Source organism: Magnusiomyces paraingens, assembly GCF_902498895.1.
Source record: "Magnusiomyces paraingens strain CBS 517.90 genome assembly, contig: contig1, whole genome shotgun sequence".
Lineage (NCBI taxonomy): Eukaryota > Fungi > Ascomycota > Dipodascomycetes > Dipodascales > Dipodascaceae > Magnusiomyces > Magnusiomyces paraingens.
Genome location: NW_022474067.1, coordinates 4,716,722 through 4,742,174, shown reverse-complemented (window position 1 = coordinate 4,742,174; position 25,453 = coordinate 4,716,722). Strand labels below are relative to the sequence as shown.

At 43.0% G+C, this 25,453-nt stretch overlaps 10 protein-coding genes across 10 annotated transcripts; 8 read left to right on the top strand and 2 right to left on the bottom strand.

The window, feature by feature from the left end:
- Positions 1-748: 748 nt before the first annotated feature.
- On the top strand, positions 749-2,474 carry SAPINGB_P001438 (uncharacterized protein; the record flags this gene model as incomplete). The annotated part of the gene is made up of 2 exons (XM_031996160.1): positions 749-808; positions 927-2,474. The coding sequence occupies 2 exons, from the start codon at positions 749-751 to the stop codon at positions 2,472-2,474; spliced, it is 1,608 nt and encodes a 535-aa protein (XP_031852051.1).
- Positions 2,475-2,621: 147 nt separating this feature from the next.
- Positions 2,622-3,566, top strand: SAPINGB_P001437 (uncharacterized protein; the record flags this gene model as incomplete). Its single annotated transcript, XM_031996159.1, has 1 exon — positions 2,622-3,566. One exon carries the CDS (start codon positions 2,622-2,624, stop codon positions 3,564-3,566), a length of 945 nt encoding a protein of 314 aa, XP_031852050.1.
- Positions 3,567-5,108: 1,542 nt separating this feature from the next.
- SAPINGB_P001436 (uncharacterized protein) lies at positions 5,109-6,026 on the top strand (the record flags this gene model as incomplete). The annotated part of the gene is made up of 1 exon (XM_031996158.1): positions 5,109-6,026. The coding sequence occupies one exon, from the start codon at positions 5,109-5,111 to the stop codon at positions 6,024-6,026; it is 918 nt and encodes a 305-aa protein (XP_031852049.1).
- Positions 6,027-6,073: 47 nt separating this feature from the next.
- SAPINGB_P001435 (uncharacterized protein) lies at positions 6,074-8,985 on the bottom strand (the record flags this gene model as incomplete). The annotated part of the gene is made up of 3 exons (XM_031996157.1): positions 6,074-8,548; positions 8,596-8,713; positions 8,774-8,985. 3 exons carry the CDS (start codon positions 8,983-8,985, stop codon positions 6,074-6,076), a joined length of 2,805 nt encoding a protein of 934 aa, XP_031852048.1.
- Positions 8,986-9,710: 725 nt separating this feature from the next.
- SAPINGB_P001434 (uncharacterized protein) lies at positions 9,711-11,516 on the top strand (the record flags this gene model as incomplete). The annotated part of the gene is made up of 1 exon (XM_031996156.1): positions 9,711-11,516. One exon carries the CDS (start codon positions 9,711-9,713, stop codon positions 11,514-11,516), a length of 1,806 nt encoding a protein of 601 aa, XP_031852047.1.
- Positions 11,517-11,754: 238 nt separating this feature from the next.
- On the top strand, positions 11,755-13,902 carry SAPINGB_P001433 (uncharacterized protein; the record flags this gene model as incomplete). The annotated part of the gene is made up of 1 exon (XM_031996155.1): positions 11,755-13,902. The coding sequence occupies one exon, from the start codon at positions 11,755-11,757 to the stop codon at positions 13,900-13,902; it is 2,148 nt and encodes a 715-aa protein (XP_031852046.1).
- A 501-nt stretch (positions 13,903-14,403) lies between these two features.
- Positions 14,404-18,648, top strand: SAPINGB_P001432 (uncharacterized protein; the record flags this gene model as incomplete). The annotated part of the gene is made up of 1 exon (XM_031996154.1): positions 14,404-18,648. The coding sequence occupies one exon, from the start codon at positions 14,404-14,406 to the stop codon at positions 18,646-18,648; it is 4,245 nt and encodes a 1,414-aa protein (XP_031852045.1).
- Positions 18,649-18,708: 60 nt separating this feature from the next.
- Positions 18,709-20,280, bottom strand: SAPINGB_P001431 (uncharacterized protein; the record flags this gene model as incomplete). The annotated part of the gene is made up of 1 exon (XM_031996153.1): positions 18,709-20,280. One exon carries the CDS (start codon positions 20,278-20,280, stop codon positions 18,709-18,711), a length of 1,572 nt encoding a protein of 523 aa, XP_031852044.1.
- A 1,949-nt stretch (positions 20,281-22,229) lies between these two features.
- SAPINGB_P001430 (uncharacterized protein) lies at positions 22,230-23,453 on the top strand (the record flags this gene model as incomplete). Its single annotated transcript, XM_031996152.1, has 1 exon — positions 22,230-23,453. The coding sequence occupies one exon, from the start codon at positions 22,230-22,232 to the stop codon at positions 23,451-23,453; it is 1,224 nt and encodes a 407-aa protein (XP_031852043.1).
- Positions 23,454-24,170: 717 nt separating this feature from the next.
- SAPINGB_P001429 (uncharacterized protein) lies at positions 24,171-25,445 on the top strand (the record flags this gene model as incomplete). The annotated part of the gene is made up of 1 exon (XM_031996151.1): positions 24,171-25,445. The coding sequence occupies one exon, from the start codon at positions 24,171-24,173 to the stop codon at positions 25,443-25,445; it is 1,275 nt and encodes a 424-aa protein (XP_031852042.1).
- Positions 25,446-25,453: the final 8 nt, after the last annotated feature.

Below are 25,453 nucleotides of genomic sequence, written 5' to 3'. Positions count from 1 at the left end.
TAATCGGCCCTAGAATCCCATTTTGACAATAAAAGATTTCCTTTATATATATACCATATAAATATTTGGCCACCAAGGGATATCCCTTAGATAATTATCTAATAATGCTTATAAGAATTATTATCCAACTTTTTTTTCCCACAACTACCACCCTTTCAAATGTCGACAAGTAGTAACTAGATTATGTCGTTATCTTGATGTTATAGGGGGGGTGAACCTGACGATTAGTTGCAGAGCATAGAGCATTTGCTTGTACCCATCTGTGCAACCCAATAATGTTCTAGTGCCGTTTCTTACTAAAATTGGTTTCTTAACCGCACCATTTATATATTGTGGTTAGGGTTCCGGAATATAACTTCTCCCCTGAAATTTTGTCCATGAAGAAGGAATATATTATTTCCTATGCTACGTGTCTTATTACCACCCTAATTCTTTCTAACTACTTATCAATCGTTCAAACCTCCATCTATCTTATCTGATTGTATGTCTAGGTCTTGTCAATTGGCATGTCCATCGATTCTACGATTGGTTTATATAAATAGCTTCACTAAAACCCCGCAGTTCCGATTCATAACTACTATGTCACTGACTGGGCTATACTAGACCTCTCGCTTTCCCCTTAGTTATATCCATTCCAGTCAAGGTCCGCTTCCGCTATGACCTCTATTTTTTATATATAACTTCAATATATCTAAATCTACCACAATTAAACTTTCCCATAAACCCATCACCCTTTATTCTCCTCCAAATGGTTATTTTCAACCGTAAGTGGGTTCGCGAGTTTGAAGAATCTACCTTTGACTGGGTCGTAAGTTGACTAATCCATAATAATAATATATATAACAAGCACATTTCCCAATATTTTCATCACCCTTATTTATATAAGCCTTGACTAATATGTTTCTTCCTGCTCTCATCCCTAATAGGATACAAGCCCATTTAGGTCCAATGGCATCTCCTTCCTCTGTCGCTACACCGCAATGTGGATCGGCATCGGCTTTTCGTTAGCTGCTTTTGGATCTGACCTTTACACCGCCATTGTCCTACTAGCATACAACCGCTGGGCCTCCATAGTTGAGCCTGTCGTCCCGTTCTTCGTCTCACGATGGCTCTTTGCTGGATGTATCTTCTTCTCGATCCTGCTCCTGCTCATAGACCTGGCCATCGCCATGCGCATCATCCGCAGACGCAATATCTCCATGGCATACACAAACACCTTGGCCCGTAACTACCACTCCATCAAAAATTATAATCACTTTTGTCTCTTTGTCCGCATATCAAAATCTCGTCCCTTTAAAGAGTCAATGGCCTTCTTTGTCTTCTTTGCTTACCATGGGTGGATCAGACTCATCTTTGCTGAAACCCCGCGTCAAATCATTAACACTGCAACTCTTGTCGCAACCTTGAGACAGACCTCTATCACAGAAATCGCCACATCCTCCAGCCTCGAGGCTTTTACCCTGGGTCTCATGGCCTTTTCTTTAACCATCTGGGCATTTTCCATGGCTGAGTTCATCATGGCTCTTCTTTTTACACTTCCGGTCTACCTCAACGTCCAAAAATTAGGAGCTTCCGGTTTGGAAGAGTATTGCTGTGTTCGGGTCAACAAAAAACTCGCTCAGTTACTCGCCAAAACCCAAGGCTCTACTTCCTCCAATATAAAGCTCAGAACTTTTGATATAAACCAAGAAGAAATAGAAGAAGAAGATTCTTCATCCATTTCTACAATTCCTATTCCTCCCCCTCCTCCTAGAAACCAAAGAAACCAGAGAAACCTTCATAAAAGAGCTCCAAGTCATCATGAGGATGTTGATTCAGAAACAACAGCTTACTGGACAGTTTCACCAGCTGGTTCTAACTGGCCTCCTGGAATTCCTAAACCTCCACATAAGCGTTTGGCTAGCGAAGCACTCCAGCAGCATCCCCCCCTAAATTCTTACCGCATTCCACGTAAACAAGTGACTGTTCAAGGTTCTCCTGCCTATCGAGAAGCCTCCGAACCAAACTCCAAGCGTCGTTCATTTCGTGGACTTACTCAATCTCGCCTACTCCAGCATCACTACCCCCCAAAGCAATTGGCACATTCTCAAAGCACGGAGCATCTTCTCCAATCCCAACCTTCTCTTGCATCTATTCGATCCCAAAACTCGGAACCTTCCCAAAATATTGGATTCCAACAGCAACAGTCAGTGCTGGGCTCAACTTCCTATAGAGGCTTCACACCTATAACCCCCCAAGATATGGTTTCATATAACCGCTCAACCTTTTCCGACGGACTGCGGCCTCAGCCATCGCTCGAAAGCCTCGCAGTTTTGCCAGGCACCGGGTGGCCTCAAGCCGCACCTGCCGCACAGCAATATCATCATTACTATGAACAAACGGCTCCACCGCCGCTAGAAACTGCAGAGGCGGGTGAAAGCTTCCGACAAATTATTCCTTCAGTACAGGTCCCCGGAGCCCGAAACGGCGCTTAAAGCGGGATGATTGTGGCTGCTGATAATGCAATCAAACAACAAGTCGAAATGAAAAAAGAAATTCACTTTTGCTCATATAAAATTGACAAGAACGGCTCTTCAAGAACTATATTTTTTATCAACATTCACAACATCAACATCAACATCATGACTATCCAAATACCTACAGCTACCCTAAATAACGGAATTGAAATCCCCCTTCTGGCTTTTGGTGCAGGCACCATCTGGAACAAGCCCCGCGTCAAAAGACTCACTGGTATTGATCTTCCCGAAATTAACCAAGCAACCGTGACCATAGTTCTCGAAGCTCTTCGTTCTGGTCACAGACACATTGATACGGCCGAAGTTTACGAGACCGAGACCGAAGTTGGACTTGCAATCGCCCAGTTTTTACAGGAAACACCAGGCATTTCGCGCAAAGATCTCTTTGTCACAACAAAGATCTTCAAACATGCATCTGACCCTGCGGCTGCTCTCGACGCATCGCTCAAAAGACTCGGACTCGAATATGTGGACTTGTACCTCATCCACAAACCAGAACTCGAACGCTTTGGAACTTCTGTTAATCAGGTCTGGCCCAAGCTTGAGGAGGCTTACCGCGCTGGTAAGACCCGTGCAATTGGTGTGTCCAACTTTTCAACAGAGCAGCTCGACAACTTGGTATCATTTGCTCAAATTAAACCAGCCGTCAATCAGATTGAACACCACCCATATTTCCAAGAACGTACCCCAGGGATTGTAGAATATGCAAAAACCCACGGAATTTTACTGGAAGCCTTTGGGCCTTTGGGTGCTATCACTCTTCCAGATTACGCAACGGCTCCTCTAACGCCAATTTTGGACCGCCTTGCTGCCAAGTATCACAAAACTCCGGCCCAAATCTCGTTGCGATGGACGGTCCAAAATGGCATTTTGCCTGTTACCACGACCTCTCGGCCCGAGCGTGTGGCTGGCCCGCTTCACATCTTTGACTTTGAGTTAACTTCGGCAGAAGTAGCTGAGATTTCGCAAGTCGGACAATCCTTTGCGTACCGCAAGTTTGTGACACTTACCAAGGAGCTTGAGGAAGCACAGTACGGGAGTGGGAAATAATAATAATAAAAAAAAAAAAAAAAAAAAAAGAAAAAAGGCAATGGAGCTTATCATATCGAAGTTCTTCCCAGTGCTCAGATTGCGTCATTGAGGCTTTTAAACTTCAATACTTGCATCAATCAATATAAAAAATATTCAATCATAAATTATTTTTTGAAATATAGATATTTAACATGTCAAAAACTTTTTAATCAACTTCTTTTATCCATATACCGGTCTTTGTCATTATATTTGGAGCTCTTTAAACTGGCCACAGACACTACGGAAAATTACAACATTGAGGCAGAGGTCATTGCCCTGTGTTGATTTTTCAACGCCAACCAGATAGCGTACTATCCTTATCTTCTAGTAGGCACTTTTCAGGAGGGTTTTGAAAGTTTTTATTAGGAAAAATTGCATGTTGGTTGAAGCAGGTTAATCAGGTAAATCAGGCCGCAATGCTGACTATCACCGCCATTGCCACATTCAATTGAGACCCCCTGGCTCGTTAAGCTTTAAGTTGAGTAGTGACGAAGTTACTAAAGTTTGCAAAACGTCCTACCAAGAGCTAAGATTTTGCTAAGAGCTAGGATTCTGGTAAGAAATAAAGTAACAAGATAATATATATTAAGGTTTTGTTAAATTGAATTAAGAAAAAAAAAAAAGAAAGTTGCTTATTTATGTAGACGGTTTGAAAAATAATTATTTATTAAACCACTGGTTACGTGGACTCTGACGCCGCACACGGACTCCGTAAGAATTTTTTAAGAATTTGTGGGGAAATTTTCAAAGAAGATCGCGATATGTCATGGACATTGGATTTCAGATTTTGAAAAAAAAAAAAATAAATAAAAATAAATAAATAAATAAAAATAAAGTAAAGTAAAGTAAATACCGAATCCCATTGATCATGAAGAATGAATTTTCAGTGATTGAAATTCTTTGAATAAATTAATGCAAAACTTTAAATCGTTTTTAGGCTTCAAACAATTTTGGCGATTGCTTTTTTTTTATTTTTTTTTTTTTTGAGATTTTCTTTTTTTTTTATTTTTTTAAAATAGTCAAAAAAAAAAAAAAAAAAAAAATTCTAATTTTGTGACTTATTTGTTTGGAAAACAGTACTAATTTTTGACGTTTTTTTATTTCTCTAAAACGTAATTTTAGAATTATTTAGTTTCTTTTTTTTTTTTTTTTTGAAATGTATATACAAAATAGATGATGATTCACTACGGACTCCGATATATATACTTAAATAATGCTCATTGGTAAAAAAAAAAAAAAAAAAAAAAAAAAAAAACAGACATTCTCATCACAATGGCGTAACACGCATCGCTCTAGAATTCTGTTAACTTTCATCCTACGTGAGGACATTTTAAAAGCATTTTGGCAATTTCTAATTCAAAAAAAAAAAAAAAGTTACTAATTTCAACTATAAAAACAAACATCTTGGTCCTTATACTAGCATTTACTTCTTTCATCCACTACTTCTTCTATCATTCAATATATTTCATTTTTTAATACTATCTACCATTTATTAACGAAAAAAAAAATCATATCTACAAAATGACTGCAATCCCTGAAGGAACCCTTAGCAATGGCGTCAAAATCCCCTTTCTAGCTTTTGGAGTCGGTACCGTTTGGTCTAAATGGCGCCTTCGCACTCGTGGTGTTGCCATTCCAGAAACTGGAATTTACCAGCCCGCTGTAGACGTTGTTTTGGCCGCCCTAAGAGCTGGCCACAGACATATTGATACTGCCGAGTTTTACGAAACTGAGGAGGAAGTCGGGTTGGCTATTGAACAGTTTCTCAAAGAAACCCCCTCGCTTTCTCGCAAAGATATTTTTATCACTACCAAAGTTTGGAAATACGCAGCAGACCCTGACGCTGCTATAGCAGAATCCCTTCGCAAACTCCGTGTCGATTACATTGACCTCTACTTGATCCACTCTCCCGACCTTCCAAAATTCAACGCCAAAATCGAAGTTGTCTGGCCTAAACTTGAAGAATTTTACAAGCAGGGCAAGGCTAGAGCAATCGGTGTATCAAACTTTTCTGTTAAAGATCTTGAGTACCTGAGAACTTTTGCCAAAGTCACTCCGCACGCAAACCAAATCGAGTACTCGCCCTATCAGCAAGACCCTACTCCAGGTCTTGTTGAGTATCTTCATAAAAACAATATCCTTATTGAAGCTTACGGACCACTTGGTGCAATCACTGTTGAAAATTACGAAACCGCTCCTCTCACTCCTGTTCTTGAACGCTTGACTAAAAAGTACAACAAATCCCCGGCCCAAATTTCTCTCAGATGGGTCTACCAAACAAATGTTCTTCCAGTTACCACTTCCTCCAAAACTGACCGCCTCAAAGAGTCCCTAGACATCTTCTCCTTCTCTCTTTCAGATGATGAAGTCTCTGAAATCACTACTGTCAGTAAAGCTTACCAATATCACAGATATCCATCGTCCGTCACAAAGCCTTAATTAATTCACATCCTATATACTTTAAAATACATTTTTTTTTTGCTATTTTAAATCTGTGTCTCTAGTGTAGACAGTCTAATAAACACCTCGCGTGGCATGCGGTATTGAATCATGCCAGCATACACCATACAGTTGCGCACTATCCCCCGCATCTCGTTAATTCGCGCCTCCCGACCTTCGTTCGTAAAGTAGCTTTCCCTAATGCCTGCCACAATATTGGCACAGCACTCCATTACCATCACCAATAGTGATGGCACATTGCGCGCCACAGACTGATGCAGCATTACAAACTCCTGCGCCCGCCGCCGCACTACACTCGTGTTAGCGTTTGGATCAAGCGTCAAAATGTTGGTACTATGTACGACCTGTAAACAGCGCTCGTATTCTCGAATAGCGTACAGGTCTCTTGCGTCCACAATCTGCAGAAGAGTCACGCACGTTTCCCGGTTGCGTGGTTTCACCTTATTGAAAATTGAAATGTTGCTGGTGTAAATATCCATCACATGGCGAGCAAGTTGGGCAGGGTTCTCTGTAGTTGCAAGAACAAGAGGCATTGAGTTCTCTCCAAGTCCTTGAGAAATCGCCTGGCCCAAAGGTTGCACCGCAAGCATTTCGCCCAATGACTTGTTGACAATGTTCACTACAGTGTCATACTCCTCAGACAGTTGATAAAGCAATACAGCATCCGAAATACGGCCATCCTCCTCGGCCTTGATAGCTGCTTGCTCAGTAATGGCCCGCAAGTACTCATTTAGATTGTCCAAATGGATCAAAGGCATAAGTTCCTCAATAGACCCAGGCTTGCGCGATCCATCCGCGCGAATGTCACCAAGAAGTTTAGAAAACTCACGTGTTTCCAAAACAAGCTCCTTGAGTGCTTCATGACACAGTTTAAGATGCTCCGCACCCTCAGGTGGGGGCAAATCGCCGTTAAGGCAAATAAGCACAATGTACTCCACACTGTCAACAGGATCAGAGCGGCGAAAATCACGAGTATAGAAACCCAGCAATCTTGCAAAATTAATCTCACACTCCTCCTTTCTGTTAACATAAAGCAGCTCTGTTTGCAGCTTAAGCACATTAGTAATTGGCCGCAAAAGACCGTAATAAGTAAGAGCAATGCTAAGGTGCACAGCATCAATTTGAGAAAACGAATATGCATAGTGAATGGCCTTTTCGAAAAGACCAACCATGGTCAACACCTGACAGTAAAGAGCAGGCGTCTTATTATCTGGGTTGAAGTACTTGGCTCCAAAGTTGGTCACTGCCAACTGCAGGTTTTTAAGTGTGTAATTGTCAAAGCTGGCGCTTAAATCAGAAGGTTCTTCGTAAACAAGAGAAAGGTGAATCCAAAGCCAGTCTTCGGTAGTGTCAATGACACCAGGGAAACTCTTCTTAGACAGCTCACACCGACCGACAATCTTGTACAATGCATACTTGAATGGATCTGATGTGTCCAGGTCAAAGAAACGAACCTGCTCGTTAAATTCCCGTCGTATACTATCAAGAAGCGTTTGTGGAAGTGCCTTGTTAGGAGAGTCGTTGAGAGCACTCAGATAAGTAGGGAATGCGCTGCCGAGCTTCATAAACTCTTCTCTGTGAAGGGATGTAAATTTAACAGCCTCGTTCAGATAGCCAGCACGAATCATGTAGTAAATCATGGCCCAAACAGGTATATTATTGATGATTTCAAGCGAGGGGTAAACCCATTTGCCATTTTCCGCAAACTTGAGATTGAGTAAGGCACGAATCTTGCTTTGAACTGAAGGAATACCTCCAAGCTGAGCCTCGACTGGGTGCTTGGCTATAGTTTGTTCAAGTTGCTCCATAAACTGTTTTTCCAAAAAAGATTTGGCGCCTTGCGTAATTTGCTTTCGAATGCCAATGGCTTCTTTGGAATTTGTCGGACTGCTGAGATATGCCTTGGCAAATTTGCGTTCCGGTATCGGAGAAATTTCCGACTCTCCGGTAATTTCAATTAAAATCTTCCAAATATCCTGGGTTTGTTGAGTACGAATATCATTGCCGTTGGGTAGTGAACACTTTTGAAACTTGTGTGAAATAGGATACGCCATCTTGCTGAGCCTGTGTCTATTCAAGTCGCAAACAGTTTCTGTGAATTTCTTGATACGAGATTGAGCTGCAGGAACATTGTTGGAAGAGCCGAAAATTGTTGGAGTAACGACAATCTGGTTTGTAGTTCCTTGGAGAAATTCAACGTCTGTAAACTCGCCGGGGCCAGAAATAGGACCAAGAACAGCTCGTCCCACCGAATTTTTGTTCCAGCCAGGAACAAAGTCTTCCTGAAGGCGCTTTGACTTATCAGAAACTCCAGTCACAGAGTCAAGAGACTGGCCAGTAGAGGGTAAAAGACCAAAGTACTGGCAAATTTGTTCCTTACGCTGCTTCCAGTCCATTGTGATATTTTTAGCAAGGTAATTGTCAAAGTCAATTGAGGTCGATTGAATGGATTCTTCAATAGAAGCAAGAATACTTTCTTCCTTACGCGCACGTAAATAGCTCTATATTTGGTTAGAGTGGTGTTTAAAAAAAAATAACATAAACATACATCGATACCAATATCCAAGGCTGAAATATCAGAATCGTGGTTATGGTGAAATTTTATCGATCTAAGCTCAGTTTCAATGTTTTCAGCATTAACACCGCTTCCAGCAAGAAGATAGTGACTATTTCAAAAATTAGTAATGAGAAGGATTATTTTTGTGAAAAAATAAAGTTACACATACGCTTTGGTATTGTTGCCCACAGGCAGGTTCTTGCGCAACTCCGAAGCACGTTTGCGAATTACACCGAGACCCAAACGGATAGATCCCAGACTAGAAGACGAGTTTGGAAGATTTCGAGAAGACTCCACAAGCTCAGCCATTAAGGCGGCAGCAGGCGGAAGACTTTTAGGAACCACTGGTTCTGTGGTGGAGGTTTCAATGACAGCAGGCATAGTGGCTACCACTGAAAATGGATTTGTTTTGATGGTGGAGAGTGAAAAAAAATTAGGAGGTTTGGAAAAAAAAAAAAAAAATAGAAAATTGTTGTTTATTTGGTTACCCGGCTATATGTTGTAACATATGTTTGTAACATTTAGTTTGGTTCTAACCTTAGATAAAGAATAGTTGCGCAAGTCGTGCGGCGTCGTAGGTAAGTGCGGAACACTGATTAGAAGCATCTTGAGCAGATATCGGTGCTTACATCAAGTCCCGGAGAGTTTCACAAGTATAATTCTATAAATATCCAACAATCCTTTTTGTTGTTTGCTGAAATAGTTTATGCGTAAAAGCTTTCGATGAAACAATCGAGCAAACTTTAATGCAGTAACATTAGACTGGAACCCCAGTGTGAAAAGATCTTTGGGATAAGCAAAAGGGAAGAATAAATTTAAACCAATCCTATAGAAACGATTGTACTATTTATCATACATATTCCTTTAATGTTTTTTTTTATTTCGATATCTTGATAATGTTTTCTTTCTATTATTAATTAACTAATCAATATATGCATCTTTTGTGTGACGCTTTGTGTATTAAGTAAGACTTGTCCAGCCTTTTAGTTTCCCGATCCTCATCGCACTGCATTTAAAAAACCTTGATCTTTCTTCAGTTTTTTTATATAAATTATCAATGTGAAACCCCTTTTGACATTTAAATTTTTTTTAATTTTTTAAAAAAAATGGATTCCTTAGAAAATTCCCTTCAACAAAAGTTCTACCTTCTACCTAGCGAACTTCACAGAGAGGTTTCCCAGTACTTGCCTCCAGAAGATCTCATTAATCTCAGCTGTACATGTTCACTTTTAAGACCAATTTATTCTGCAGCATCATGGTTACATTGCACAGTAACTCCTAACAATGGAATTTCGGTTATTGAATGCCCTTATTGGAGTCGAATGGTACCATTAAAAACTTTTCTATATCCAGAAAGATACACTAAGTGGTTCCACAAGAACCATGTTCAAATAGTAGTATTAGAACAAGATTGTCTTCGGTACATGATTGTACACGCAAAGTTTGACTTTGCGTGGGTTTGTGAAGCATACCCAGCACTAAGTTGTATGCGGATTGACTACTCTCTTTACAAAATGTCCCCAGAAGAACTGGAAAGCTTGACGCTCAATCAACTGTTTAATTTTGCTGCTGACCCAGCATTTGTAAATTTAAATCTTTGCGGAGATATCAGTTTAGTGTGCCAAATGCAGCGTCCAGAGGTGGTGCAAAGTTTAGAGATTAAATGGGACAAAGGTATGGGACCATTTGACTGCAGCTTCCCCAACTTTTGTAATCTTGAGTGCTTTGTTTTCAAGCCGCCTGAGTACTTTCCAATTAATCAATACATGAAAATTATGGAGAAAGTAGCCTGTTTACCGAAACTGCGTCAAATCGAGACGCTGCATTATTTGACGGGGCTTTCTCACAATACAGTAGGGGTTCTGGCCCTTTTGCCGACTGACTTGGAATACTGTGAAGTTCAGCTTTCATGTCGAAAACTATGGCGCGAAAGCCGGTCCAATATAGCTCCACTGGAGCTCCCACAGGTAACTCATTTGAAAGTTGAGGATCTCAGAGATCCCAGAATGTTGAGTATGCTTGCGCATTTCCCGCGGCTCACTTCTTTTACAACCACACGGTGCTGCATATCTAATAGAAGAACCAATTTTGATCAGCCAATTTTTAATTCGGTAACAAAGCTAGTAATTTATTCGAAAACACGCTCTGATGCATTTCGTTTTGCTATGTGTTTATCGAAGTGTGTAAACCTAAAAGCTTTGACCTTTGTTCCGATTGCTCTCAATTACAACTACTATAGCCGCTCATGGGCAGCTCCAAAGATTGCCGCTGAGGTTGAACGGTTTTACAAGGCAATGGTAGATGGGAAGGTGGACCGTTGGGATTCTACAAAGGAAGTTTTGCGCAAGACAAAGTTTGTTTCAAGCGATGTACCTGTTGCGCCGCTAATAAATATGATTGCAAACCCCTTGATCAATGCCAGTAACCCCAACATTGACGCCATTGTTTATATGCATTCGCTCTGGGAATACTTTTTCACGTGTATCGAGAAGCTGCCGGTGTTAGAATACCTGGCTGTTTCTGAATACTATGTGTTGCGCAACTGTATTAACTTTAGAAGTATGTTAAAGTCTACCAAAACACTGAAACAGGTGTTATTTTCACCTGAAAAAGAAGATAAATCTTTTATGGAAACGTCAGATCTCGGTGATTTTATTGTGAAATTTCCAGACGAAAGCCATGTTCTTGATGTGGAGCTTTTGATGCGAAGTACCAGAAGCATCAGCAACAACAATACTCAGTCTGGCCAGCACCCTCCATTAAATGACTGGGGACTAAATAGTTGTTTGCGAACGTTTCCCTTGGTACATGGAAATGGAAATATCCCAATAGCCTGGCATCGTGGTTGGGACAAGATAAGATATGGGCCGGCTGCAGTGGCCCGACATGGATTTTCAGGGTGGTTGCGGTGAGATGGGAAAAAAAAGCCGTTTTAAAGCTTTAAATGTGCGAGTATATACGGCAATGTATAACCCTAACCACTTGTATAATTAAACACATAACACGTAAAAGTTTGGTGGCTTCCACTTGTTTTTCTTTCTTTTTCTAACATCATCGAACCACTTTTTTTTTTGACCAACTAAAGAGAGATTTTCAAAGCTCGTTTTATTTATATCACACAATACTATTCTAGAATCTTGATCAGTTAAAATGGCTCAGCTCGACGTTTTAGACGTGGTTGTGTTGTTAGCCACAATTGTCGGCACGACGCTGTACTTTGGCTGGGGCACTATATTTGGCAAAAAAGATTCCAGCACAGAAGAAAAGTATAAGAATGGATTTGGATCTGGGTCTGGATCTTCATCGGCTGATACTCGCGACATTGTTGCTGCCTTGGAGAAAAATGATAAGGATGTGATTATATTTTATGGTTCTCAGACTGGCACTGCCGAAGACTATGCCTCGCGCTTGGCCAAGGAAGCTTCTGCTGTTTACGGTCTCAAGACCATGACTGCTAGTTTGGAAGATTACGACTTTGAAAATCTTGACGCCATTCCTGAAAATAAGGTTGTTGGCTTTGTCATGGCCACCTATGGCGAAGGTGAACCCACTGATACTGCATTCCAGTTTTACGAGTTTTTGACTAGCGATGGCGTTGAGTTTTCGCAAGGAGAAAGTTCATTGGAAAACTTGAAGTATGTTGTTTTCGGCCTCGGTAACAGCACCTACGAGCATTACAATGCTGTTGGTCGAAGAGTGAATAAAATTTTTGAAGATCTCGGTGCTAAGCGAATCGGCCCTTATGGCGAGGGTGACGACGGATCTGGAACTATGGAAGAAGACTATTTGTCGTGGAAAGACGAACTGTTTCAGATCTGGAAGGAACTTGAAGGTCTGGAAGAGCGCGAAGCCGTCTACGAGCCTGTTTTGGATGTTTTTGAAGTTTCTGATTTAGAAGGTGCCAAAGTTTACGAAGGCGAGCCTAACAAGGCCCACTTGGAAGGTACTGTCAAGGCCCCATACTCTGCTACTAACCCTCTTATTGCTCCTATTGTTACTGCCAAAGAACTTTTCGAATCTACTGACCGCAATTGTATCCATCTTGAACTTGATACTACTGGTCTCAAGTATAACACTGGTGATCATTTGGCATTGTTGGCACCCAACTCAAATGAAGAGGTTGCAAGATTTCTGAAGATATTTAACTTGGAGAAGAAGAGCGACACCGTAGTTGATGTCAAGTTTTTGGATCCTACTGCTAAAGTTCCCTTTCCCACGCCCACCACTTATGATGCCATTGTGAGATACCATTTGGAGATTAACGGTCCTGTTTCACGTCAGTTTTTGTTTTCGATTGCACCTTTTGCTCCCTCTGAAGAAGCCAAAAAGACTGCACAAAGACTTGGTTCGTCTAAGGAAGACTTCCATAAGGAAATTGCCTCTGAATACCTCAATACGGCGCAGGCGCTGTCCAAGATTTCCAAAGAAGAAGCCTGGTCCAGTGTTCCATTTTCCTTTATTGTTGAGTCCATCAACCACTTGGTTCCCCGTTATTATTCTATTTCCTCTTCCTCTAAAGAATCACCCTCTAATATTTCCATTACTGCTGTTGTGGAGTCCATCAAGCCCAAGACTGGCGATAATGTGCTTAAGGGTGTGGCCACTAACTACATTTTGGATCTTAAACACACTTTCAACAAGACTACCAATCCTGATCCGACAGCTGTTCACTATGATGTTGCTGGTCCTCGTGGTGTTCTTGGAGGTAACAGCGTATATGCTTATGTACGCCACTCTAACTTTAAGCTTCCGTCGAATCCAAAAAAGCCTGTTATTATGGTTGGTCCTGGTACCGGTGTTGCGCCCTTTCGTGGTTTTGTGCACGAACGTGCATATTTGGCTGCCCAAGGTGCTCCTGTGGGTCCTGCCTTGCTGTTTTTCGGCTGCCGCAATTCTAAGGAGGACTTTTTGTATCGTGACGAGTGGAAGGAATACTCGGGTGAGACTCCTGCTGACTTGTTGTCGTTTGTCCAAGCCCAGCAGGCTGAGGAGGACCTTGAAAAGAAAAAATTTTTGGGTCCCAAGTCGTTTTTGAAGCTGGTGACTGCATTTTCTCGTGAAAGCACCGAGAAGGTATATGTTCAACATCGTCTGGAAGAACAGTCTGCTTTGGTCAATGCACTGTTAAAGCAGGGTGCTTTCTTCTATGTTTGCGGTGATGCCACCCGGATGGCCCGCGATGTACAGGCTGCGCTCGTACGCATTATTTCTAAGGAGCGTAATATTTCCAAGACTAAGGCTGAGGAAATTGTCAAGAACATGCGCACACAGAACCTCTACCAGGAGGATGTCTGGTAGTTAACAAGACTATATAGAGAAGAAGAAAAAAAAAATAGCAATAATAATAATAATAATAATAAGCAAACGGCCTTGAAATAGATTTATTAATTTTGACATCCATACACAGTGTATACATGCATGCAAACAGACCGGACCCGGGTCTGTAAGATTTGTACGTCGGAGGTAAATTGTTTGATACCAATAACAGTTGGGTCTAAATATTAGGTCTCCCCTTGGATAGTAACATTTCAGTTGTATTTTGGGGGAAATTGCAACAAAACAAATACTACAGTCACAAAGTCTCTCTATTTTTAATTTTTTCTGCTCCTCCGTTAAGAAATGTCGCTCCTTTTTTAAACCTCTCTCGTGTCGCCAACAAACACCCAGAAACATTCAACCTCCCAGCATTCTATTATTCACTTTTTTTTCTAGTAAACACCTCCTTTTTTTTCTCTTTAATATTGGCTTGTCGTGCTTTGTCAATTTGTGCCAGTATCTTAGCATCTATTTATATACACCATGTCTTCGACGGACCATTCGCCGCTGCCTTCCGCTATGGAGGCCCGCAACCGTTGGGAGCAACTGGCCCAAAACAATAATAGCCATCAATTTTCGGAAAATTCTGCTGCTCCAGAAATTGTCTCCAGCAATGTGGATTCCGGATCCCACTCTGCAGGAACCAGTGCACTATCTGAATCTAGGCGGGGTACTGAGAAACCGTCGATCAGAGACATGTCTGGTCTTACTCCTGTTGCCGGGAACTCGGGCAGCAGTCCTGTCAAGACCACCGCTATTGCTAAGCTTAACACTACAATTAATACCCCGTCAATACCAAGCGGCTCTTCCACACTACTACCGCCTCCAACCCGGCCACAGTCAGCACAACATGGCCATAGTCCCAGCGTGACTATCAGGTCTATCTCGGGTCCCCCAGTGGACCTAGCCTTATCAACACCTTCTGCGTCAACTCTTTCTTCTACATATTCGTCAACAGTCTCGCTGCAAAGCTTGGCCGCTTCAAAACCCAATAAGCCTCGGCCGATTGTCGCTAAGAAGCCAGCGCATTTAACCATAAGTCAACGCCAACTTAGCGACTCTGGTAGTGGCGCAGCGGTAGCGGTTCCTGGAGCTGCTCGTAATGTTACTACTGCTGTCCCAAGCCCACAAAAGCCTTTGAAGTCCTCGTCAGCAGTACAAACTTCTACACACGCACTATCAACATCGCCAACAAAACCACCGCCTGCCGCACTAGCCCGTCCTCTAAATCCATCGATTACATATCCCTCTCCGCCTGCTTTGCCACCGCCACTTCCTAAACAGCAGAAGCAACAGCAGTATCAAGTCCAGCCAGATGAGGAAGACTCTGTTGATGAGGTTACAACGGTTGTGTCGGTCACAATAAATCCAACCACGAACCGGCCAGTTTCCGGACCCGCACCGTCTCAGCAGACGCTTGCGCCCAAGTTTGAAACATTATCAATAAAAACTGGAACTAAACCGCCGCCACCAATAAAGGCACCTCCAGCTTTTGATCCTACAGCTTTTCAGCCTCCACCGCCGTTGCCTCCAGCTCTTGATAATCGCAGCTCGTCGGTACCTCCGCCAGTTCTCCGCAAATCCACGCCAACTGGTACTCATCCAAAACAACAACAGCCTACCACGAGTCCGGCAACATCCGCGCAACTAAATATCCCACGACCTCCCCCGTCACGGCCTGTTACGCCAGTCAATCCGGCTTTTGCGCAGTCTACTCCACACATCCCTTACCAAACAACCACTTCTAATGTGTCAACTTCTCCTCCCCGCCGTCACCTTTCTGGTGGAGATGTGTTGGATCCCAAACAAGCCCCTCCAACACCATCGTCTTCGATGCCAGATCCTTCAATGTTTCCACCACCTCCCCGTCATTTCACGCTGACGCAAGCATCTCCTAACGAACATACTCATACCTCTATTCATGTACATAAACGCGCAATATCCGCATTTCAGTCTGACAAGCTCATGCCACTCCCGCTCGGGTCAGGCCATCACCAACACGCACCACCACCGCCTCCGCCCCCCACTCGCAAACTTCGGTCTTCGAGCTCACACGCAAATCTCGAAGGCTACGTTAATGGTTCAAGCCCGTCAACATCACCAATGGAGTTTAACGGTCAAGGATACTTTGCACCGGTCCCTGCAAAAGTATCTTCAACTCCAGCATCACTTCCGGTTTCTTCTCCAACTCCAATTTCAGTAACTTCTCCTCTCCCAGACCCAGCATCGTTCCCCCCGCCTCCGCAGCGCGGGGATTATTTTTCTCAATCGTCAGGGATAGGAAGACGCATTTCAGATACCCCTGTTTCCCCTGGTGGGGTTCCAGCTCCATCTTCATTACAGTCTTTGGGATCAACTAACACTTCAACATCAAGCTTCACACTGGTACCTCCACCCCGTCGCACCACACTAGCATCTACTACAAGTACCGGAAGTACTGCGCATGATGATGACAGTGCTTACGACTCAGACGATAACGGCCCCGCGGGCGTATCCAGCCAAGAAACTGTTGAATCTGTAGACTGGTCTCAGAGTAACCGACGCGCACCCATTTTTGGCGGGCCAATTCATGAACTACCCATAAAGGGTAAGGTGGATGCTTTAGGGTTCTGTGGAACGATTGCATGCATTTCATCATCCTCTGTCACAAATGCCATTGATATTTTAACTGGCGAACGCATATGGGGCATTAGCCATTCTGAAACGCGTGTCACAGCCATTTGCTTCAAGCCAGCACAAGACCCTAACTTGCGTGGCCGTCTCGTGTGGCTCGGCACCCGCGACGGACACCTGTGGGAAGCAGACATTTATAATTCCAGTGGTGACGTAACCCACAAGCGCACCAACGTACACATGTCGCCTATAGTAGGAATCCATGCTGTAGGTGATACTATCTGGACCATTAGTGACGACGGCAAGATTTGCGTCTGGGAATCTTACATTAATGATGTTCCCAAGGTATACCGCATGACGCCTTACTTTAAAGCGTTATGTGTGGTGTCTCCTGGAGATCAAGTGTGGATCGGTCGGAACCGTCAAATCACGGCATATCACCCGTCGCTTAGCCAAGGCGATGCTTTCCAAGTAACAAACCGGCCAATTCTGTGTCCAGCGCTGCCTTCAGGAAAGACTAGTGCTGGTTCAGACTTTACTTGTGCAGCATACTTGAAAAAGTATCCAGACTGGGTTTTTTTTGGGCACGAAGACGGGGTGATTTCTGTAGTGTCTCGTTCGCGTGCGGCTGTTGTGGACTCTGTGACGTTGTGCGTTAATAAAATCAGTAGCTTGACTGGCGTGGGGACACACCTGTGGATTGGCACAAGCGGAGGCACAATGTACGTTGCTGAGATTGGATCCCGACCCTGGCGCATTGTCAAGGAGTGGCGTGCACACGATTCTTCAGTGCGAGGAATTGTTTCTAATGAAGCGTCCTTTTTTTCGTCACCTGAAATGCGCCATATGCCAGTGGTGTCTTTTAGTGGAAGCAATGAACAAGGTGTGTTGATTTGGGATGGTCTTCTTAAAGCTGACTGGATTGAGAACGATATGCAAGATCACGATGCCGAGTTTTGCAGCTTTGACAATATGCGGTTGTTATACATGACTTGGAACGCTGGTGCGGCAAAGACTTCTGATTTGGATCGAACGACGCACGACCGGTTGTTTCTCAATAATGCATTTAATCGGGCCTGTGACCCGAATGACGGTCCTGAGATTATCACATTTGGATTCCAAGAACTTGTTGATTTAGAAAACAAGTCGTTAACTGCAAAAACAATGTTTTCTAAGCGTAACAAGAAGGAACGGGACCAGAAGGTGGCCACCTCAACGCATATTTCTCCACAGTACAAGGACTGGCAGGACCGGCTCGGGTACGAGCTGGTGGAATATTTTGGAGAAAACTATTCGCTTGTGCATTCAAGCAACATGGTTGGTTTGTTTACATGTGTATTCGTCAAGGCTCTTCACGCACATCGACTACATAGCATTAAGAGTGGCAAGACAAAGACAGGACTGGGAGGATTGCATGGCAACAAGGGCGGTATTGCTGTGCGGATGATGGTTGATGACTCCACTATATGTTTAGTGAACTGTCATTTGGCAGCCGGACAGAACCATGTCATGCACCGGAACCGTGACATTGAGACGATTTTGTACACACCAATGCTAGGGACTGATGATAATGCCAAGTACAAGGGTCGCGGAGTTTTTGTGAATGGCGGTGACGGAACTATGATTTTAGACCACGAGTTTTGTTTTTTCGCCGGTGACATGAACTACCGCATCAACCTGCATCGGCCCACGGCCATTTCCATGATTGTGGATGGGGACTTGACTCGCTTGCTGGAATCGGACCAGCTACTGACACAACTGAAACGCAACCCAGGGCATCGGTTACACGCGTTTCACGAACCTACAATTACATTTGCGCCAACATACAAGTTTGACGTGGGCACAGACAATTACGACACAAGTGAAAAGAAGCGTGTGCCAGCATGGTGCGATCGAATTTACTACCGAAGCCGCAACGATGATCGTGTGGAGCCGTCGTGCTACATATCTCTGGCGGCACGTGTATCTGACCATAAACCTGTGCTGGGCATGTATAAGCTTAAAGTGAAGACAATTGACTCCGCACGCAGAAATGATGTATACCAGCAGAGTCTGGATCGGTGGCAAAAACACTTGACGACAGTAGTTGAGGAGCTTGCCCAGTACTACTCATAGAAAAGCAAAAAAAGAAAAATACAAGTGAAAGAAATACAAATTGTTTTTTTTTATTATTATTCAATATGGTTTGCGAGCGACCCAGCCGCGAATTTTGTACATGCCCTGCCAGAGGGACTGTGAGTCGCCGTTGTACTCATTGATACCCTGGAAACGGTGCTCGACAGCAAAGCCGAGTTTGGCAATTACAATTTCGAGCTCCTCTAGGGTAAACTCGACCTGTGGCGAGGTACCCCATTTGAGAGGTCCGTAGTTGATCCAGACTCCGCCAGGTTTTAGCAGAGCACGAATGGATTCAAGGTACTTTAGGGCATTTTCTGCAGTGTCGATTAAAAAGAGAGTCACAACAGCATCGTACTGGTCTGGGTAAGGGGTTTCCTCTGAGTTATCGTCCCCAGTAGACAAGCTGCTGCTAGAATCTGAAATCATGCGTGGTTGCCTAATGTTACTGACGAGATGTGTAAAGTCGCCGTATCCAATCTTGAGCGTAGGAGGCTGTACGAGCGGTAACTGGTTCGTGTGGCTATATGGAGATTGGGGATCTTGATCAAATGACAGTGTAGTATCAGGAATGGCCACGGGCCGTGCTTGATTTGCACCAGAAACTTGGTGTGAAAAGTCATGGATATAAGGGTAAAGCAAAAAGGAAGCAGAGCTGGTAGTTTCCGGAACATGGAAGATAAAATTTGCGGCAATGTCCATGAGACTAGAGTACTCAAGAGCCTCGGTTTGGAATCCCATACGGCTAATTTCGTAGGCAAGGCGCGCAAGACCCGACCCGGGAACCAAAATGCGCCGCCGGGATCTTGGTATAGGTATGCTATTGTTTGAAGGTATGCTATTGTTTGATTCCAAGGGGAATTCAGAATGGAGGGAGGCAAGAATAGGTTTAAAGAGGTCTGCACGCTGTGCTTGTAAGTCAAGGGACCAATCGCGAACAAAATGGTGGAGGAGCTCGATTATTTGGACATTTGATGTTGGTTTAGCGACGCGCATTTCTGCAGGTTTTACATTGTAAAACTGTTTTGCAAAACGCGACATGTCTGCAAGAACTTTTGCATTTGCAAGGACTTTGGGTTCGAGGGCTTGGATGCGGTCGAGGTAACCGGTTTCGGATGCGAGCTGGCGGTGGTGGAATGGCATTTTAGAAAAGAGAGCGTATCGTCGACGTACAAGAGACATGGTGCGTTCCTTATAAGCATCCATTCCTGCAATGGCGTTGAGTAGGGACATTCGGTCCGACGATGTTGCAGCCGAGGCAGCAGCATAAAAGGATCCGGTTGCGTGAGCGTAAAAGGAAGACAAAAGAGAGGTTCGTGAATCGGAAGAGGCCAGTGGTGTTGTGATACCAGCACCGGTGGACGGGCTGGTAGAGGCGGGTGTAGGAGTGGCTGATGACGAAGTGGCCGAGGGTGAAATGCGAGAAGACATTTTAGCAAAGGACTTGGAAATGGCGGCAGCAACCATCAACACAAAAAATATACTCGGGATAATAGACCCGGCGGAAAAAATAAATTTGCGGAGGGCGCTAGATAAAATGAAGGAAAGGCAGAGCTTGGAGATGAGCTCGGCCAGGGGGGACAAGTGCTCCTGTCTGCTGGTTATGACCTTCCAGTAAGTGCGAGTAAGCATCAAACAAGAAGACTTTTATATGAGAATAATAAAAGTCCAAAAGAAGGGTAATGAATAGGACAAAGAAGAATCGATCTAAGACACCTGTATTGGATTAAAACTGAGAGAAGATCGGTACTTAAAGAACGGAAAAGTTGGATATGATCCCTAGACAGTGTGTGGATATCTAGGTGTTGTTGCGATTGTGGTGATATTGGTGGTTTTGAAGGTTTTTTTTTTATTTTATTTTATGCTGATGTAATACTAAAAATTGTCAACTTGCCATGAAAAAGCTAAAAATTTGGTGGCTGGCTGGCAGGCTGGCAGAATAGCGTTTATAACGTACCAAAAAAAGATCCGATCGCCGATCTCGCAGAATATAAGCATAATGATAAAAAAGCCCTAACCCTTTCGTAAATTATCAGAAGCAGTAAGCAATTACCACACGTGGTAAGTCCAGCCCTAGCCCTGGAAGTGGTCTTTTATCACAACTAGCAGGTCGCTGTAATGATTTCAAAATAGTGATGCTGAAACGTCTGTGCTTAGTTGGTTACGAGGCAGCTGGCTCAGGGGGGTCCACAAAGGCTAAACCAGTTGGTTATCTGCTGGTCTGCGATGAGTTTCAGGGTCTTTAAAAACTTATAGACGACATTTGAGTGATTTTTTTTAAAAAAAATTTTAAATCAAAATAACAAAAGTTGTATAGGAAAGGAGTTTTAAAGACATTTTAGAAAAAAAAAATTTAAAAAGGTTCAATTATTTGAATAATATTTTTGTTGCAAAATTAAAAAAAAAAAAAAAAAAAAAAAAAAAAAGTTTAAGAAAACGAAAAGTTTCCGAGAGAGCCTCTCCTATTTAAAGGACTTGACAAAAAAACCATGGAAGGTGCCCCTTTTCTGCATTTAGTCTGCGCAGATTTATTAAAATCTTTATGGTTTATCTGGGTTAGGGGTTATTTCAAGGCCTTGGCGACGGAATCATAGTGCCGAGGAATTAGGTCTCCTCTTTTATTTTTTTTTTTCAAGATTTATCACTGCGATGGTTAAATGGTGTCTGTATGTTATTATTTTATTTTATTTTTTTTTAAATTGCCGATTAAGCAAAGGGCAATACTCCCTAGAGGGTAAGGCTTCTTTTAGTGCTAGGGTTAGGTCAATGCCCTAAATAGACAATACATCCCACACATCTGACTTTGTAAGACAATTTCAACGCCCGCAGGTTGAAATCAAATTGTTAAATGAGAAATTTTCTTGTCACAGTAAGCCAGGGTTAGGTGATAAATTCTCCTTTTTAGGAATTGTTGCAAACAGGCTGGGAACCCATCCCATTCCATTTCATTTATTTCCATTCCAGTTGAATATTAAGTGTGACGCATATGCGTTATTGCTTGTAATAATTAATTTCAGAGTATATACAAACAATAAGACTGTTTAAATTAAACGAAGCCGTAATTAGATTGAGATTGAGAATAACCGTTATACATTGTTAGTATAACCAATTTTATTTACATGAAATACTTGGATCTTTTAAATTAGTAAAAAATTATCAGAAGATAAGCTAAATAAAAAGAAATATTTATTTCTTTATGAAAAACATGAAAGTTATTAAAAACTAACTAGCCACTCAATTAACTCTCCATTACGATAATTAAATTAACAAAAAATTTAACATTTCTGATATAATCATGTTCTGAAAGTTACTTAATACACAGTATATTACAGAATGATTCATAATTATACTTCTTACGTCTTACTTTTTGGTAGAAAATAGAGCAAGTTAAACAAGCTGTAGAGTGGACTAGTTTCCCCAGATTTCAGTTTTTTTTTTCTTCATCACCAACAACAAGACAACTGTCGGGTCCCTTATAGTTTTTTTTTTGGAAAACAAAAGTATTCAAATAAATATAAAATGTAACTTTCACTGACTTTAGATCAAGTAAATTTAGTAAAAAATATATAAAAAAATCAAGCATGGAAGTGTATTCTCCTCCTATTGCTAGAGAAAGCAGAAAGCGGGACTTTCGAAATATATGGAATGCCATTCGAGGTAAAGATCCAACCGACAAACACCAACATTTAGGAGACAAGAAAAATATGCATAAAAGCAGGCTTAGGAGAGTTTTTTCAAAAAGAGAACCTTCTAAAAAGAAATCGCCTGTGGCACTATTTTTGCAACAAGGTCAATTAGCAACTGGTCAACGACGACGAAGACGAAGGAAACAATCTTATTACTATCTTGCATCTGAAAATGCCAAAATGAACAAGAAAAACAGAAGGCGACTTGAACTTGTACAAAAACAAGAACGACGGGCCCGGGACAGGCTGCGGCAAGGGAAACGAGTGCGAAGACATGCACTGAAAACTCAAAGACCCAGTGCTTTACTGGGTGCTCCAGAGAATTTGGACTCTGAAGTTGATTATGATATTACTAGTAATAACATTGAGCGAAAGAAGTCAATATTTAGACAATTTTTAGCGCGTCATCGTCGTCGCCGCCAAGAAGAACGTGGCAGCAAAAAAGAGTCTTTACGGCGCAACAGGTTTCGCAAAAATCAAAGGCTAAATAGACATGCAATCCTTTTGAACAACAATATTAACAAAAATAATGCAAACCTTGTACCACCCACTGTAGATGAACTTGCCAAGGATGTGGAAAAAACAATCAGCACGGCATCTTATATTCAAAAAAAACGAAGTTCACTAAACCCAGTGACAAGGTTGCGTGCGCGCATTTTAGAGCACTACATGAAGCGCAAACGAGACGCTGTGGTGGCCCTAGTAAAGGCGCCAATTGAACTTGTTTTGGGCCGCAATGAGCAAGTATCGCGCGTCGTGCAGTTTGCTGTGGATGCGGCTCAAGCTCCCATTTGGTGGTACTTTGGTGGTGGTCGGCGCGGACTCAAGAACTTGCGGCACGGGCGCATTTTTGGTCGAGGCGATGCGTATCTCTTTGATTGTCCTTTGTTCAACAATAGATATGGCATGGAATTGAGAGAGTCTGATGAATATGCTGATACTTGGCTAAACAAAAAAAACGGGCGGTATAATGGTAAAAAACGACACAAAGGCCGCCGAAGAACATTGGGCGCAGTCAAGTCTGTGGTTAAACATACGTCGCGCGGAATTGGAGGAAAGATATTCAAGCCCAAGAAGGTTGAGCCACGGCATAAGTTTGCAGTATTTGCCGAGTGGTAATAATGAAAGGATAATCTTTTCATTCACTCAAATTCCTCGGATTAAATGGGTTTTCTGGAAGCATTCTTCCTTTAGGACAATAGAGAATCTCGAGTAAATGCAATCTTTGGAGTAGTAGTAGTTGCAGTAGTGTTAGGTCTATATAGTTGTATATAGATAGCCCAATATATTATGGTGAGACGTTTGTTATCGAAGGTGAAGAAAGACCAGCTGGAAAATCTGGGGTAACGCTAAAGATGTGTTGCGGGAGCATGGACCCTCGTGGGCGCAATAAAGCGGGAGCATGGACCCTCAATGGGCTAGGGTTTCAGCGGCTGTTTGACCGAATGTACCTTCCTAAGCCAGACGAAGCCAGACGAACTTTGACACACCAAGTAAACAGAACCCATCCCCCCCAAAGCCGCTTTAGCCGCCAACTCGCCGAAAAACACCAAAACCTCCTCCCAAAATGCGGTGTCACAGATCACCACCACTCAAAGAATCTCTTTCAATCCCTCCCCCTCTCTTTCAATAACAGCTTGGTCAAAGAGTTTCTCATAAAAGTTTTTTTTTTGTGTATATATATAAAAACCAGACATTCCCCCCTCTGTAATTTTTCTTTTTTTTTCTTTTTTCTTTTTACTCTTTCTCTTCTCTATCATCTTTTATTTATATCTTTATAAATTATTCAACTATTCTAATACCACATCCCATCCCAATATACTACCTCTATATAAAATGATCAATTCCACCCTTAGAAATATCCCCCGTCTGGCATCCTCGTCTACAGCTCGCTGCTTTTCTACTTCGCGCGTTGCTGCCAAGGCCCAGTTTAACTGGGAAAACCCATTCCGTCTCGATACTCTGCTTACCGACGAGGAGCTCGCTGTATCTCAGAGTGCGCGCGAATACTGCCGCGACAAGCTTTACCCCCGTGTTTTGGAAGACTATCGCAATGAGCACTTTGACAAGAAGGTCATGCGTGAGATGGGTGAACTCGGCTTCCTGGGTCCTACTATTGAGGGCTATGGCTGCGCTGGTGTTTCCACTGTCGCTTATGGTCTTATTGCTCGCGAAGTCGAAGCCATTGATTCAGGCTACCGTTCTGCTATGAGTGTCCAATCTTCTCTCGTCATGCTCCCTATCAATGAGTTTGGTACTGCTGAACAGAAGGAGCGCTTCCTTCCTAAGCTGGCCACTGGTGAACTCATTGGCTGCTTCGGTCTCACTGAACCTAACCATGGTTCAGACCCTGGTTCAATGGAAACCACTGCCAAACCCCACCCCACAAAGAAAGGTGTTTACGTGCTCAATGGTGCCAAAAACTGGATCACCAACTCTCCTATTGCTGACATTGCTGTTGTCTGGGCTAAGCTCGATGGCAAGATTCGTGGTTTCATTGTTGAACGTGAAAAGGTCGAAAGCGGTTCTGGTGGCCTCGCTACCCCTCAGATCAAGCACAAGACTGCGCTGCGCGCTTCCATCACTGGTATGATCCAGATGAGCGATGTTGAGGTTCCTGCCGAAAACATGTTCCCTGAAATTACCGGTCTTAAGGGCCCCTTCACCTGTCTCAACAGTGCCCGTTACGGTATCTCGTGGGGTGCTATTGGTGCTCTTGAGGAGTCTCTCAACCTTGCTCGCCAGTATGCTCTCGACCGCAAGCAGTTTGGCAAGCCCCTCGCATCATTCCAGCTTATCCAAATGAAGCTTGCTGAGGCTCTGACTGATGTTGCTTACGGCCAACTCGCGTCGCTGCAGGTCGGCCGCCTTAAAGACTCTGGTGAGGGCACCCCTGAGATGATCTCTGTTGTCAAGCGTCAAAACGTTGAGCGCGCTCTGTACCATGCTCGCAAGCTTATGGAGATCTTTGGTGGTAACGGTGTCAGTGATGAATACCACATTGGCCGTATCGCACACAACCTGTTTGTTGTCCAGACATACGAAGGCCAGAGCGATATCCACGCCCTGATTCTTGGTCGTGCAATCACTGGCATCCAAGCCTTTGTTTAAGTATATAT